This window comes from Gopherus evgoodei, chromosome 3 (assembly GCF_007399415.2).
Source record: "Gopherus evgoodei ecotype Sinaloan lineage chromosome 3, rGopEvg1_v1.p, whole genome shotgun sequence".
NCBI classification, from domain to species: Eukaryota; Metazoa; Chordata; order Testudines; family Testudinidae; genus Gopherus; species Gopherus evgoodei.
Genome location: NC_044324.1, coordinates 172,135,663 through 172,151,737, shown reverse-complemented (window position 1 = coordinate 172,151,737; position 16,075 = coordinate 172,135,663). Strand labels below are relative to the sequence as shown.

Genomic DNA, 16,075 nt, shown 5'->3' with positions numbered 1-16,075 from the left:
TCTATTCTGGGTCATAAGATCAGCATCTGCTGTCTGGAGAATCAAACTGTAAACACAAGCCAGCATTTTGGTGCTTGACAGTGGATGTGTGTGTAAAAGGAAAAGGACGCACGGGCTAGATTAAGGCAGAAGTCAATTTTACTTTCAAAAGAGATTTCTTATTTATTTTCTTCCTATAAGTGCAGGTGGTAGAAAAAAGCCTACCTAGCTGACAACATACCTTTAAATTTAAGAGGTTATGACATTCTAATCTGCTACTTTTTTTGTACAGAGACTTTCACAGCAGCCACATTTGCAACAATTCAGTGCAAAGAGGCAACAGCCTCTGGCAGTCCGAATCTAAATAAGGTGCCATCAGCTTCAACTACAGCTGGGTAGTTTTTAGACACTGAAAATAAAAAAAAAATAAAAAAGCTGTTCTTAAGATGATGACCTGGATAAATTCATTACCACATTAATGTCACACACATAGGTCATAAGTGAAGTGGCAATTAAAAAAAAAAAAAAAGAAGAAGACTGGTGTACTATAGCGTGTACACTCCCCCACACAAAGCATCAGTATTGCTCAAGCACACAAGCCGTGAACTTTCTGGCAGACAAGTACTAAACCCCACACCAGAGCTCTGGCTCAAAGCTGATGAGGATGACACTGCATTAGAGGTGCTATCTTTCAGCTGTTATCTTCCACTAGGTAAGGGCAGAGGAGAAACTTGGTTTAAAATTTAAAGACCTTTCTGCACTCTCCAAAAGAGTAAGAAAGTGTGTCCTAGTCAACACTTCCTCTTTCCAAAGAGACTCACTGTGCGCTACTGAGTACAAAACAGTGTTACTCAGTTTACCTTAGTGTACTACAAATACTTGGCCTGAGCAGGACTCAGCATTGTACGTCCCATTGATCGCAATGGGAGTTGAAGGTGCTAAGCCCCTCACATGAAAGCAGTTTGGGACAGGCTCAATAACTAAATTATATTCTCACCACAGACTAATTATGAAAAACACAACTCTTAAGTGACAAAAAAAAAACCAAACAACCACCCATGCTAGAGTTGCCATGTCATCAATTGCTGGATTTGTGATTTTGTTTTCCTCCCATTATAATTAATTCCACTTGAGCTGAGATGACTACTCTCCTGGGATTAAAATCATCTGACCACACCTGCCTTTGAAAAACTACTAATCAAATTAATTACTCACTCACTACAGAACTATTTTGGCCAACAGCACAACTGCTAACGTCATGCCTCTAAAACCCCCCCCACATACCTACACATAGTTAAAGCTTACTCAGTGTTATAAACCCATTATAGGAGAGAAATGGAAGAGATCTAGAGCATACAGGCTATCCTTTCTACTAGAGCAGACTGTTCCTTACAATGTATAACTTCAGGTGCACTGACACACACCTTTGTTTACTTCTGTGGACAATAATTTCCTTTTATAGATGATAGTTGCTGGTAATAGCATTAACATTAATTAAAAATACATTGCATCATCCCCTTTTACACACACTGTGTTCTTGAAATGTACATCAACTAACATCTGAAGTCTTTAAAGTTGATGTTACCTTCACTGCCACTAGCGATGAAGTCTTCGTTATGGCCTCCAAAACACGAGTGAATTGTGTAAAACCCTTGCGTAACACCTTGATACTTTCTCACTAAAACTCTGTCTTGCAAGTCCCATAAGTGAACTCCCTGGGGGGGCAAAGAGCATGCCGGAGGTTATTTTTTATTGTAAAACAATAGCCAGCACCTACCCTCAAAGTATTCCACTTTTATCATGTGTTTATTTTTGGCATGTCAACCAGCTTAGGCAATAAAACTAGACTATAATGTGAAATTGAATGGATCTCACGCACTAGAACAATGGCTTAAACTCTTGTCCCGTCTCCTATTCTAGCACCCAATTCTCTACTTCATGGTTTCCAAAATCCTTAAATTCTGAAGTCCATAAAGAAAAGTTACATGGAACACCAATATTCCAGGGATGATAACTCTAGAATATTGCTGCAACGTTGGGAAGCCAAATGTATAAAATGAAGTGTTTATCTCTAACAGCAGATATTTTGTAATTTACAGTCAAAATATTTCTCTTCATACTACTTTTGTGAAGCCTTTTTAAAAAAAAAATGACATCTTCCCTTTTGGAGAATCCTATTTGTTTATTTGTATATCTGCACATACTGTGAACTACGTTGTGTGGAATACTGTTTTGTCTATTGTTTTATACAGGGGTCGGCAAACTTTCAGAAGTGGTGTGCCGAGTCTTCATTTATTCATTCTAATTTAAAGTTTCAAGTGCCAGTAATACATTTTAACGTTTTTAGAAGGTCTCTTTCTGTAAGTCTATAATATATAATTAAACTACTGTTGTACGTAAAGTAAATAAGGTTTGTAAAATGTTTAAGAAGATTCATTTAAATTTAAATGCAGAGTCCCCTGGACCAGTGACCAGGACCTGGGCAGTGTGAGTGCCACTGAAAATCAGCTCGCGTGCTGCCTTCGGCACACGTGCCATAGGTTGCCTACCCCTGGCTTAATACCATTACAGATCCCAAATTCCCTCAGATTTTCTAAAAAAATAAAATTAGCAGTGGTAAGAAAAAGTCTTAGTTGTATTTTTATCTATCAACTTACCTGAGTTGCTACATTTAACAAAGCTAATCTGCCATTTTTTGAAATAGTAAATGACATAATAGGATGATCTTCTTGTACTCTGAAATCACAGGAAAGACACCATAATGTTAGGAGCACTACTGTTTGGACATTAAAAAAAAAAAAAAGTAACACCAAGAAAGCACAAAAGTTTTCATTTGCAATACTTCCACTCATATTTATAACTAAGTGGGCCATGGCTATTGTATTTGAAAGGGGATTACAACCACAACTGAGTTTAAGTCATCTGGTTCTATTTCAGTATTTGCTGAGTCCACAGAGAAACTATACAACATAGACAGTCTGTGTAATGTATCAGAACTACAGTTTTCTCAACAGAGGAATCAGACTAGATTTATGAGAGTTAAGAATTTGTAAGAAAAAAGGTAATTACATGTTCCTGTCTGTAAGGTCCTCAAAGTTGTAACCCCGAATTCGCTGGTGCGTGTCCGACGCCAGAACAGTCTTCCCGTCGCTCAAACACCAGAGGCATTGCACTCTCACCCCTTCCCAGGAGTCAAGGAGATTACCATCTAGATCCTGTTTAGGAAGGAAATATAACCAAGGTGTTCTTTTAAGTTAGATTTCTAAGGAATTTTGATGAAAGCTTTTAGTTGTAACAACTAAAAGAATGAAGCAAGAGAAGATTTCTCTTGTCCCGTATCAGATAAAATATTGGTGATCATGAGAATTAGTGCATTGTTTGGCATCGCCTTCCATCTCCACCCTCAAACCAACACAGAGGTCAGGAGAATCTCTTGTTTGACATGGCTGAAATCTAAACTCCTGGCTCAAGTCAGCCAGTTATTCGAAGACCTCAACTCTTCCAGCACCATCGCAGTACTCCCAACACAATGATCCAGACGGCAAGAAACCAGACCCCCAAATGGATGGTCCACAGCATATCCATAGGACTGATTCCTCCCTTCCTTTTTGAATGTAAATAGTTAAATTATAGCTTTACATGCTAGGAATATAAATAGTCCAGATGAATTCTATGGAAAGCTAGTTTCCTTGGCCTAAAGTGTTCACTAGTCAATGATTCCTGTGAACCAAAGTCAGAGAATGCTAAAGAAGTTGCTCATCAACTAAACTGACCCAGCATACTAATGTTTGTTTCAGTAATACACCTGCTTTGGTGAAAAAGCCCTGTCAGGGCATTAGTACATATGCTACTCTACCTCCAAAAGTAGGAAGGCCAAAAGATTCCATGGGCAACTAAATTTATAATAAGTTACATTATTTTTCATTACAACTACTCTAGTGGCTACTTCAACATATGGAAAAAATAGACCCATTAACCATGTTACACCTGTTTTTACTAGAGTTGTCAAGCGTTTAAAATAAAAAATCAGGATTAATCATTTTAATTGCACTAACAAACAATAGAATACCACTTATTTTAAAATATTTTCTATATATTCAAATACAGGCTCAGGGCTTCAGCCCCCATTCCACAGCACACGGGGCTATCTCCCCGCCCGGAGGTACGCAATGAACATGTACTAATTTTGTCTTCAGTTAATCACAGGCATTAACTGTGATTAATTGACAGCCCTAGTTTTTACTCTTAAGTGCATTCTACTGTTTTCAGCTGCAATGAAGCAAGTGTTCTGAGGGGACACGAACACACAGGTAGAACTTACACACTGATAGAACTGTCCACGCTGCCCTCCTGTTACAAAGCGTTTCCCATCTGGATTCCAAGCCACACTGGTTAAACTGTCTTCATGAGATTGACTCATCTTTGTCCTCAGCTCCCCAGTCTGGGGAGGAAACAAAGAAAATCAACCACTACAAAATCCAGTGTTCCCCACCCCTACAGACACATATTTAACAGATGTGTATGAAAACTTAACCTAGTGTTTCTAATTATGGACATTTCACTGCATTAATTGAATAAAAAGGTAAAGAAAGTTGCAGACTATGAAAGCCTTCTAGGGAGCGATGAGGAGGTGGAGCTGGGGTCATTCTAATTTTCTTTCAGCATGGGAAACTGTCAGCCATGTTCTCACTCGAGCAGTTGCAATGAGCTCAGCCTCAAAACTTTTTTGCTTCCACTACAGATCTGAAGCCAGGGCAGACAGTGGGTGTATTTAATGGATTGGAGGGAAGACGAAAGGAAAGAAAAAATATCAAGGAAGGAGAAAGTGAAAGATCAATGAAGGAAGGGAAAAGATAAATGGCAGGCACAGAAAAAAAAAAAAGAAGACTGAAGAAAAAAGGAAACCAAAAGAATGCAGAGACAGTAATTTTTTTTTTTTTTTTACACTACAAAGCAGAGTACCAAAAATCTTAAGAACGTAAGAATGGTGATAGTGGGTCAAACCAGTGGTTTATGTAGCCCAGTGTCCTGTCTTCCAACAGCAGCCAGGGCCAGATACTTCAGAGGGAATGAACAGAACAGGGCAATTAAGTGATCCATCTCATTGTCCACTCCCAGCTTCTGGCAGTCAGAGGGTTAGGGACACCCAGAATGTGGGGTTGGATCCCTGACCACCTTAGCTAATAACCACTGATGGACCTAACCTGCATTAATTTATTTAATTTTTTTTTTTTAAACCCAGTGACACTTTTGGCCTTCAACATTCCCTGGCAACTAGTTCCACAGGTTGACCATGCATAGTGCAAAGAAATCCTTCCTTATGTTAAATTAATAGGCAGCAGATCTAAAACTAACTGGGTCATCCTGGGTTCTTGTGTTATATGAAGGGGTAAACACTTCCTTATTCACTTTCTCCACATCATTCGTTATTTTATAGACCTCTATCATAGCCTCACTTTAGTCATCTCTTTTCTAAATTAAACAGTCCCAGTCATTTTAGTATCTCGTTGTGTGGAAGCTGTTCTATCCCCTTAATTATTTTTGTTGCCCTTCTCTGTACCTTTTCCAATATATTTTTTTTGAGAGGGGGAGACCAGAATGCAAACAGTATTCAAGGCGTGGGTGTACCATGAATTTATATATTGGAATTATGTTATTTACTGTCTTGTTATTTATCTCTTTCCTAATGGTTCCTAACGTTCTATTAGGTTGACTACTCCTGCATACTGAGCCGATGTTGTCAGGGAACTATCCACAGTGACTCCAAGATCTTTTTCTTGAGTGGTAACAGCTAATTTCGACCCCATCATTTTATCCATGAGAGGACCGTCTCTCTTTTCCCATGACTACTTACTTTGCTTAAGAGTCTTTGGTGTGGGATCTTGTCAAAGGCTTTCTGAAAGTACTCTATATTCACTAGATCACCATTGTCCACATGTTTGTTGACCACTTCAAAGAATTTTTAAAGATTTGTGAGGCATGATTTCTCTTTACAAAAGCTGTGTTGATTCATGCCCAACACATCATGTTTATTGCTGTTTCTGATAATTCTGTCCTTTACCATAGTTTCCACCACCTTGTCTGATATTGAAGTTAGGCTTACTGGCCTCCAGTTGCCAGGATCTCCTCTTAAAAACTGGCATTACATTAGCTATCCTCCAGTCATTTGGTACGGAGGCTGATTTAAGGGACAAGTTACATACCACAATTAATAGTTCTGCAATTTCATATTTGAGTTCCTTCAGAACTCTTGGGTAAATACCATCTGCTCCTACTGATTTTAATTCATCAATCTGTTCCAAAATCTCCTCTGACTCCTTAATCTGTGACAGTTCCTCAGATTTGTCATCTAAAAATAATGGGTACGGGGTGGGATTCTCTCTCACATCTTCTGCAGTGAAAACCTACGCAAAAAGTTCATTTAGCTTCGCTGTTATGGCCTTATCTTCCTTACAATAGCTTATAGTTAACCACTCTCTGGATATTGTACCTTAAACGCTCCGTGCTAGGATGGCCTTTTTCCATGGATTGTACAGTAGGAGTGTCATACTCATTTGAAAGGGCCAAATGCCAAGGTTCATTATGGTCTGAGATATAAATCCACAGGGATATAAATTTTGAACTTCATACTCTCCTCAATCTTCATTGATCTCTCACTGGTATCACCAGGAGGTTTGACCAGAGTGAGCTTTTATGTAGTGACTCTCCTCCCACTACTTCTGCCTTCTGCTTCTCCAAGCCTCTCTTCTGTTCTTCCCTATGTACTTCCTTCCCTGCAACAACTCCCTATTCTCTCAAGGGCTTCACTCCTGTCTCCGAAAATGATCAGCAATGGAATATGTAACCTTGATACTGAAAGGTCTTTGTTGGCCTTAAGAGTCGACATTCCAATGGAGATTAATAAGGAACAGTTTAGCCTGAAACAGTGACTCAGAGGTGTCTGCAGACTCAGACATAATGATTACTGGTTTACACTGTTAAACTTTTCAAATGTGATCTCTCAGCTACAGGTGCTAAAACTCTTTATTTTAAATGACACCTTTGATTTTTCACAATCTGAACATGTCCTTTAGGCCAGATACAGTCTGTATGGGCCACATGCTTCTTCTAAAGCCAAAAAGTAAATTACACCCCTACCCCTATATAACAGTCCTATATAGTGCAAATTCAGATATAATGCGGTAAAGCAGTACTCCGGGGGAAGGGGCTGCTTTACCTCGTTATATCTGAATTCATGTTACTGCAAGCAGTTCCTCTGCGCCCACGTTACTTGCTGAGGCCCTCCCCGGGGCCCCCCCACCCCAGCTCACCTCCGTTCCATGTCCTCCCACAAGTGCACCACAGTGCCGCTTCTCTCTCCTCCCTCCCAGGCTTGCCGTGTCAATCAGCTGTTTGGCACAGCAAGCATGGGAGGGTGCAGCAGAGCTGCCGCGCTTGTGGGAGGAGGCGGAGGCAGAGTTGCAGAAAGCTGAGGTAGCGGAGCTGCAGCAAGTAAGGGGGGGGGGGGCCAGCAGAGGAACTGCTCCCCACCCCAGATCACTTCTGCTCTACCTCCTCCTCCTCCTCCTCCCACCACAAGCATGCCGCTCAGCTCTGCTTCTCCTCCCTCCCTCCCAGGCTTGCCACGCCCAACAGCTGATTGGTGCAGCAAGCCTGGGAGAGAGGGGGGAGAAGCGGAGCTGCGGCACGCTCATGGGAGGAGGTGGAACGGAGGTGAGTTGGGGAGCGGGGGGTAGTGGTTCCTCTCCCTACCCTGATGTAACACCGTCTCACCTATAACGCGGTGCGATTTTTCAGCTCCCAAGGACTGTTATATCAGGGTAGATGTGTACACCCTCAACTGTTTCACACACTGAACAAAAGACAGGACCAAATGCTCTTAGATGACACCCACAAGCATCTCAGCACTATGTGGATGGGTCAGACTCCACCACACTGGCCACTTGAATCACAAAATTAAAGAAAACAAACCCAGTACTTGGATTCCCAGCTACTTCCTCACCTCGCCGATAAGCCCCATAAATGTCACTTGAACATTATAAAGAGGAATTGTAACGTTTCTAAAAACCAAGCACTAAAGGAATTCATTCCGTATAAATCCTCAAAGAAATCCTCTTGAAGTGTATCATGAAGATTTTTTAAAAAACGGTAACTTCTCTCTGGTATGGATGATCACTTGGAATAGAAACATTGCAGCCACCTCTTTGTATTCCAGAGTTGAAAGGACAGAAGATCCATGAAGAGTAGACTCACTGACAAATTAGTTTCAGTTCTGTTCACATTTAATATACAAAACTTTATATTCTATCTAGATTTGGGAAAGATTTGGGTTTATCAGCAACCTTTTTAATAAAATAAACGGCAATGTTTCCATGTTCACCTATATAGAAACAAGCTTACTGAAGTGATTTCATCACTACTGAACAGTTCCAATGCATAATAAAGCCAACTGCTAGAGTTAAACATGAAATTTTATATTAATATTGGATTTCTTACTTGTACATTCCAGAGCCACAGCTCAGAGCAGTCATCTGGGCCACAGGCAACAAGATAGTTGTCATCTGGACTCCAAGCAATGTAAGAAACACCATATGCATGGCCTTCTAATGTTTTAAGCAATTTTAGCTGGTGCGTATCCTAAGTAAAACAAATACATATATGCTAAAAAGACTAGTCAATATTAGCATAAATTTGAGCAACTGTCAAGACAACCTGAGCCAGATTTTATAGTCCTGAGTTTTGATAGGATTTCTACCTAATTCAGGCCTGTATGATTTGGCCATCGTTTTTTAAAACAAAACATTCTCTTTAGAGAATCTCTATTTCTAAGTGAGCAGTTACTACGCTATAGAGTAGATCCATATACACAAAAAAAAGCCTTTCCAAAATTCCCAACATACAGAGAGAAGCACCAGTAGATACTCTGCGAATGTTTTTTTTCTTCCTTTGTTTTGTTATGGAACTCATTGACAGAGTTCTGTGCAAAAACAATACGGCCCATACTTTAGATTATGCAAGATACCTAGCAATTATGCAATATTTCATCTTCAAAGCACTGTAGGAACTTTACACAGTGGAACCAGTCTTTACACCCTTGTGAAGTAGACAAGTATTGTTAACCAAGTTTTACAAGACGATTAAATAAGACAGAAGTTAGGTGATGTGCCTTGGGTCAGGCAGTGAACATGATAGAATTAAGATTAGAATTTCAGAGTTCCTGGTGCCATAGTCAGCTTCTACACTTCCAACTGCTAGTTTCAAAATAAAATATTCAATTGACCATAATAAGAATATTTTCCTCCAGTTCTTTGTAGTTGTAGGAATGTAAGAGCCTCCCTTATTAAAGTGATATAAAATGTTACAGGACTGTCAGCCAGTTGTGAAGAACTGCCTGTTTTAAATTGTATTTAGTCATTAATACTGACAGTTTTAGTTAATGCATGAGGCATTCCTTTTGCCTACTGAACTACTTTAAAATGGTAGTCGATTGTAAAATGCAAGATAGTGTTTAGCAATTTAATGGCAGGACAGCTCATTAGAGCAAAGTCGTAAGGTAATTATCAACTATTTGAAATATTAAGGTGGTGTTTATGCTATTAAACAACATCTTGTCAGTTGCTGGCTTGATCCAAACCCTGAAATCTTCCAGTTGAGTATTGGCCCAACTGTAGTCACAAGCCTCATGAATCTGTCCCAAGTCATATTAAAGATAAAGTTGTTAATAATCTGATCACTATACACTGTTCAATTAGGGAAGTATTTATTAGGTATTTTTACTCTCATTATTTGAAAACATTTCCTACTTGCCCACTATCCTTTGTGGCTTCTGTCTTTTCCCATACTGAAAAGTCTCCTCAAGGATTAAAGAAAAAAAAAAAATTAACTCCACTAAATCACCCCGGCAAGTAAAGAGTGCAGCCTTCTGAACTTTAACCAATGCAGTACTGAGCCTGCACACAGATCCAGTTCCTTTTGTCACTGTTCATTACTGCTAGCCAAAGCTGAGGAAATGTGATTAGTTTAGTCATTTTCACTGCTCCGGATCAGAACCTTATTGGCAGAAGAGACCATTCTTGCCATTTTCACATTTTCCCCCAAGCACTCAGAATGAATGCAAGACTATTCTTGTCATTTTCCCTGCTGCCCATAAGGGTCTAAACTGCAGCGGTGAAACTGATTAGACTCATTAAATTACCTACCCCTTGGGAAAACAAGGAAAAGTGCAGGCACTGGAGGCATTTATAGAACCTGAAAAAAGGCTAGAAAAGGAGATAGATTAGGATTATTTATTTGTGCTTACCTGAAAATTTCCTCTCTTATATCGCAAGGTCCATAGATCCTGTATGCAGAAAGCCCAATGCTTACTGCATGAGACAGATCTCATAGACACTGTCAGCAGCCTAAACTCCTTCCTCTGAAGTTGCTCTCCAGTTTAGGTTATCTCCACAGTTAAGATTTTTAGATTTAATTTAAAACATATGCCTACTTCAGGAAGTGAGTTTACATAAATTTTAAAAACTAAGTATATAAACTCCTTCACATATCCCTTAGTTTGCCCCGACGGGCTAGGTGTACAGGTCCTGCCACTTGACACAAAAAAAGAAAAGCAGCAGCATTCAGACAGATGAGTTTTCCTATTCTTTGGTGAAACAAGATCCACAAATCCTACAACAGAATTTTTGAGCAGTGCAAGATCTTTTAGAAAGGGAACAAAGATTCTGAAATACAGAGATTCCCTCACAAAAATTTGTCTGCAGTGAAGTGCGCAGAACTCCCTCCTAAGGCTGTACCCACTGAAGTTTAAGAACTACTTTGTAGAATTTAGTCAATGCATTGGTTAACAGCCACATGGTCACTTGAATGGCTTTTTTGCCTAAGGGCATTAAAACAAGGTTATAATTTTCACAGAAATGCCTGGTCAACAAGGCTGTTCTAAGAAATTGCTGGATGTCCAGGTGCACTGAGGTGTTTTTGTTGTTTGGGCAGTTTCTTAACCAAAGGATGCAACTTAATGCAGAAACTTTATTATCATGATTCCCAAAGCTGAGCCTTCTTGGAGGATTTCTACTACTTGTGCAATTGTAATAATCAGTCTCTGTTCCAGTCTCTTTGCCAAACTGGAAGGTATTTGAAGCTGACATTCAGGGAAAGATATCCTCAGAGTAACTATGATGGTCAGAACAACCCACATCCAAAACCTCCCTCCAATTAATTTATTTTAAATGCCAGGCAACCAGGATCAAGACGACTAGATCATGGTGAAGCATTGCTACAATACAGTCCTTTTGCAGTGTAGAAAGGGGACAAGGCTCTATCATGCTATTATTATAAAATAAGTCCCCCTACCCAGTAAGAATGTGGCCTCATTTTTCATCTTCAGATGGACCTGACTACCCTGAGAGCGCAATAGGAATGGTTAGAGCTGCATGCGGGTTTTCAACTGGATAGTGTCTCCATGGTAGCAACCTTCAAGTATCTTCTCCTGGACAAGAATATGACTTTGCTGTGGCTCCTGGATGTGAAGAAGCTCATGGTTAGTAGTCCAAAAAGTTGTCACACTCAAATATAGGGGTGAAGGCTCCATTCCTGAAGTCAGGTCTCGGCTTACTTTGCCAGTCCCTTCTCTATTAAGATTTTTCATAGAGAAGAGGAGTCTATTGCCTCATAAGAACAAGAGATTTGCTTCCCTCTGAAGGGCTAATAATGAATTGCCAAGAATCTGGTCCCAGATGTATTAGAAACCACATGTCCATCTACAAATTGCCAAGAGATCTGCACTCCTCTGGGATAACGCAGATAACTAAATAGCTGAGTACCACTATCTAGAGTTAAAGCTGAGGGGATCCAGCTCAAGTGGAACAAGCTTTCACAGAAGATTAGACTAATAATAGATTAAACTGAATACACTCTCTCTTCAAGACCTCTTTTGAAGTTTTCCTGCTATAACCAGATTGACTTCAACAACTGCACCACTATCAAAACAAAACACCCTGCCACACTCTTTGCAGTGTCTCAGAAAATTTACACCTAGGATGTCAGGGGTGAGTTACATGCGTCTTGGTACTTTTCTTTTTAGCCATCAAGGCCTTGAATCTTACCTTCAACTCCTCTAGCTTCATCTCCTCTCCTTGCCATCACAGAAAAGAGTACAGCTTGTTGCATCCATTTTTTGCACATCCTCTTGGTAAGGGGACAGGCAATGTCTCCCCTTTTGCTTGGGGCCCTTTGGACTCCTTGGGATATATAGAGGAACTCGGGAATTCATTTTGAGACCTAGTTAGAGTTCTCCAACAATCCCTCCCTCGGTTTTATTTTAGCCTTATTCAAGGCAGCTCTTTTTCACTTGGGATCTTGGAGAGAATTCAACTGTCCCCTGACAGAGAGAGGCAGTACCCCAATGAAAGAAACCGAGGGGTGCTTGGGCTGGCACAGGCAGGAACGTTCCATGAGATCACTCAGAGAGCCCAGGAGGTACTACCAGAGCACAGATTGCCCTGTCCTTACCTTCAGGAGATGGAGGAACAATCTAGGTACTTCTTGTGTCCATGGCAGAAGACTCTCCAATTTATTATAGTTAAGTTAGGTTTTTCTATTATCAATATTTTTTAATCAACTTAAGTCAACTATTCAGAGTGACAGATACTATCCAACACGAAGATCTGGCTATGGTTCAGGATTTTAAGTTTGCTTTTTGCTCTTCTGTTTTGAAGACTGCCCATGTTTTTGAACCATATTTGAACGAGTTAGCAAAACCTCATTTATGTAAGTCAAATACTCAGTTAAGATTCCAAACCATGGAAATTGCTGTCCTTAAAGGCTGCTATGGAAAGTTCCTTCACATCTTCATTTTTGCCCATATAAATATGGAATGTTAGAAGACCTAAGTCCTTTTATGGACTGTAGAATTTCCCAGCTTTTGAGTGTGTTAGATTTTGCCTTTTGAGATAGTAATAAAGACTTTATACAAAAGAGGTAATGTTCTTAGCATTCTCTCAATCACTAGTAATTAAATCAGTGGCAGTTTTTGCCCTTTACACATTATGTTGAAGAATAGAGATAATATTAAGTTCTGACTGACATTTTAATGCATTATATGGATGTAGCTGTTTTAAAATGAGTTTGTTTTTCCTTTTCATATTTGCAAAAAACATAAGTCATATGTGATTCAATAAAATTGAATTGACTGAATCCATACCCTGGAGATGAGCAGTCTCCAACCTTGGAGGATCTGCGATAAGACCTGATGAATAGGTGAGCTGGATTTTTGAGTGGAGATGGGCCCAACAGAAAAACCTCTCAAAGTACACAGAAGATGGATAGATGAATGGTTGAGAGCAGGTCCTAAGGGCCCCCCCACTGTTTTCACCTTGCTGTTCCCCATCTGCACCAAACACCACCATCTCTCTGCGGACACACTGGCCCTCAGTGACTGAGGACAGTTTCTGACAGCATCTTAGAGCCTTCACCCTGTCTGTCCTTGCCAGTTAGGGGAGGGCATGCCAGTTATCTGCCATTTCTCCTGCACCTCCTTTCTGTGTTCATTGAGAGAGGGATGCCTAGATAATCCCTTTGCAAAAGAGGCTGCAAGCACCAAATCCTTCTCTTTGTCACAGAAAAAAAGACAGAAATCTGTCCATGCACTCGATGACGGGGAGGTGGGGGGAGGAATAAGAGCAAGAAAAGCAAAGTTTTCCTTTCCTCATATTTCACTGCCATACCGCTCACTGTCCTGTTGCTGCAAGGGGAAAATGTGCTGCTGCAGTAAGTCAAGCAGAAAAGATTCCCTCATATATCCAGTTATTTGCTCCTGGCGTCCTCCAAAATCTTAGGTCTTTTAGCTCTGAAATCCAGTTGCTCCAGATTTTAGAAGTTTGCAACAGACAAGCAGAATTCTCTATTATTAATATAAACTGTGCAAGAAGAGGTCTGTTTTTCACCTGCCTGTAGTTGTGGAGTCAGAAACTGGTGGACTAGTTAGGAGGTGGAGACTATGTTACTGCCAGAGACTGGAAAGTCTGTTTCTACAAAAATGCTGAAAGTTCAATGGAGGATCGATCTATGGACCTTGACTTGTTGAAGAATAGCAGTCAACCTTTCTTCCATGAGACAGAACTCACCCACTCCAACTGCAAGGAAGCTCTGAGGAAAAGGAAAGATCTAATCTTCCTTCCAACAAGGAATTTATAATGGAGGTATTACAACAGCTGTAAGTTTAACACACACCTCAAGGCCCTGCCCCTGCAGCTCCATTCCCTAAGCTTCTGTATTGGCTTATGGTAAATATTTTCAAGTTTCTTTCTTTGTGCCCAGTGACTAACTGTGGCAGCACAGCTAAAAAATTAGTATGGATTTACTTCAATTTCAAAGCCAAAAAGACCACAAAAATAGTGTTGAACAGGGTCAACATAGTTACATTGTTTTTCATAACAATGAGCTGATATATCCCCTTACAAAACAAACAGTTACAATATTTCCTACTATAAGAGCTCACATTCTAAAACAGACAAGACAAAAGACATGAAATAATAGTTGAGGAAAAGGACAATGTGGCAGGAAAGACACCCAGAATGAGAAAGTTTAAGGATGGATTTTAAGGAGAGGACACATAGTGGACAACGAGGTAGTTCTTCCAGATATAGTGGATAGGCAAAACAGAAAGACCAAAGGCCAGATTCTATCACCTTAAGTAGAGTATCTTTCCCCATAAGTGGTCCCATTTAAGTCAAGGTACTAACTGACATGACAGAACCTAAGTCAGCAGTCTAGTAGAACTGAAAGTAGTGGAAGAAGAGCAAGAAGAAATGAGAGTAAAAATATAGGGGCAGATGAGTTTGTAGAGCCTCTGGGTGAAGAGGCTGAAGCTGATGCAAGAGACCAGATTGAATTCAATGTGCATGGGATAGTCAAAATGACAAGAATGAAAGGATTTCAGCAGCAGCATTTTCATTACACTGGACTTTTGGGGGTGGGGATAAGCTTATTTTCAGGAGAAATATGAGGGTTTGGATACTCTGCTGAACTACTGATGGAGCCCAAAAGGATTAAAAATATAGGGGAACACTCTTCAGATTTTCAGGATCAGCACATAGCTAGGGAATAGAATAAGTTTGGAACAAAGTTTGACAGTCTCTCTTGAACCAATTATTTTGTTAACTTTCAACAATTACTTGAAACGATGGGAAGAGAAATTAATGGACTCCAAATGCCCTGGCAACTATGAAACCAAGTGACTGGTACGGCCTAATGCAATTAAATCCATATTCAATATGTCCTGTAACAAGAGCATTCCCTTCAACTTTACTGAGGAATGCATTTCAAATCTACTGATTGCTGTTAGATTTACTACAGTTTCTTGGAATTTCTCCAAATAATAGCCATTAGAAAAGCTGTGTTTCACTAGTTTGTTCTTCTAGTGACCAGTGCTTGCTTAATATTTTGGCATAATTTCAAACACCTAAAGTGCATTTATTTTGGTATGACCAAATAGTATATCAATAATGACTCAGTATATAAATAATGACTCACTATGGAACTATTTGCTACTACTTGAGGTGCCATTTTGTACCACAGATCTGCCCTTAATCACTTTCCCTAAATAAGCTAGAACTTCCAATCCATGTTACAAAAAGAAGAAGAATTATTTTCTAACTGTCTCCTGACATTTAGAGAGTGGTCTGGCTCCAATTAAAAATCATCTCCAGCATCAAGCCTTGAGAATCCTTAGCAGTAAGTTTTTCCAAGCTGGATGTATGCACACAACTCGTCTGTTAACTATTTTCAAGATCCCCCACTGTTCCCCAACAGTAAAGAGTTCAACTGGTATACCCCTCCTAATTTGGGGGGTGGGGAGGGTGGGGAAGGAGGGTTTGCAGGGAAGACAGAAGAGAGGGCTTCCCTCAACTCAGATCCTGCTGCAGGAAGAAGGAGCAGCTTGCAAATTCATAACTGGAGTTTAAGTAATAACCCAGTATAAATTTTTAAAATCTTCTCAAAAGATTTGAGTTACAACTCTAAGAAACCAGATTATGATGTATATACATTATTAATCACATAGTATATTATGCATATGTATTTGTGACAGATTTCCTAACATGTT

General features: G+C 39.9%; 1 protein-coding gene across 3 annotated transcripts in view; it reads right to left on the bottom strand.

Annotated features, from left to right (window-relative positions):
• Window positions 1–16,075, bottom strand: part of WDR26 (WD repeat domain 26) — a 46,291-nt gene that overhangs the window by 8,456 nt on the left and 21,760 nt on the right. For 2 of the 3 annotated variants that reach the window (XM_030557423.1, XM_030557424.1), the window contains 5 exons: window positions 8,476–8,616; window positions 4,301–4,420; window positions 3,049–3,194; window positions 2,637–2,715; window positions 1,565–1,694 (listed from right to left, as the gene is read on the bottom strand). In XM_030557423.1, coding sequence (XP_030413283.1) covers window positions 1,565–1,694; window positions 2,637–2,715; window positions 3,049–3,194; window positions 4,301–4,420; window positions 8,476–8,616 — 616 coding nt within the window. Of the gene's footprint in view, window positions 1–220; window positions 389–1,564; window positions 1,695–2,636; window positions 2,716–3,048; window positions 3,195–4,300; window positions 4,421–8,475; window positions 8,617–16,075 lie in introns of all 3 variants that reach the window. The other variant, XR_003999702.1, reaches the window with a different exon arrangement.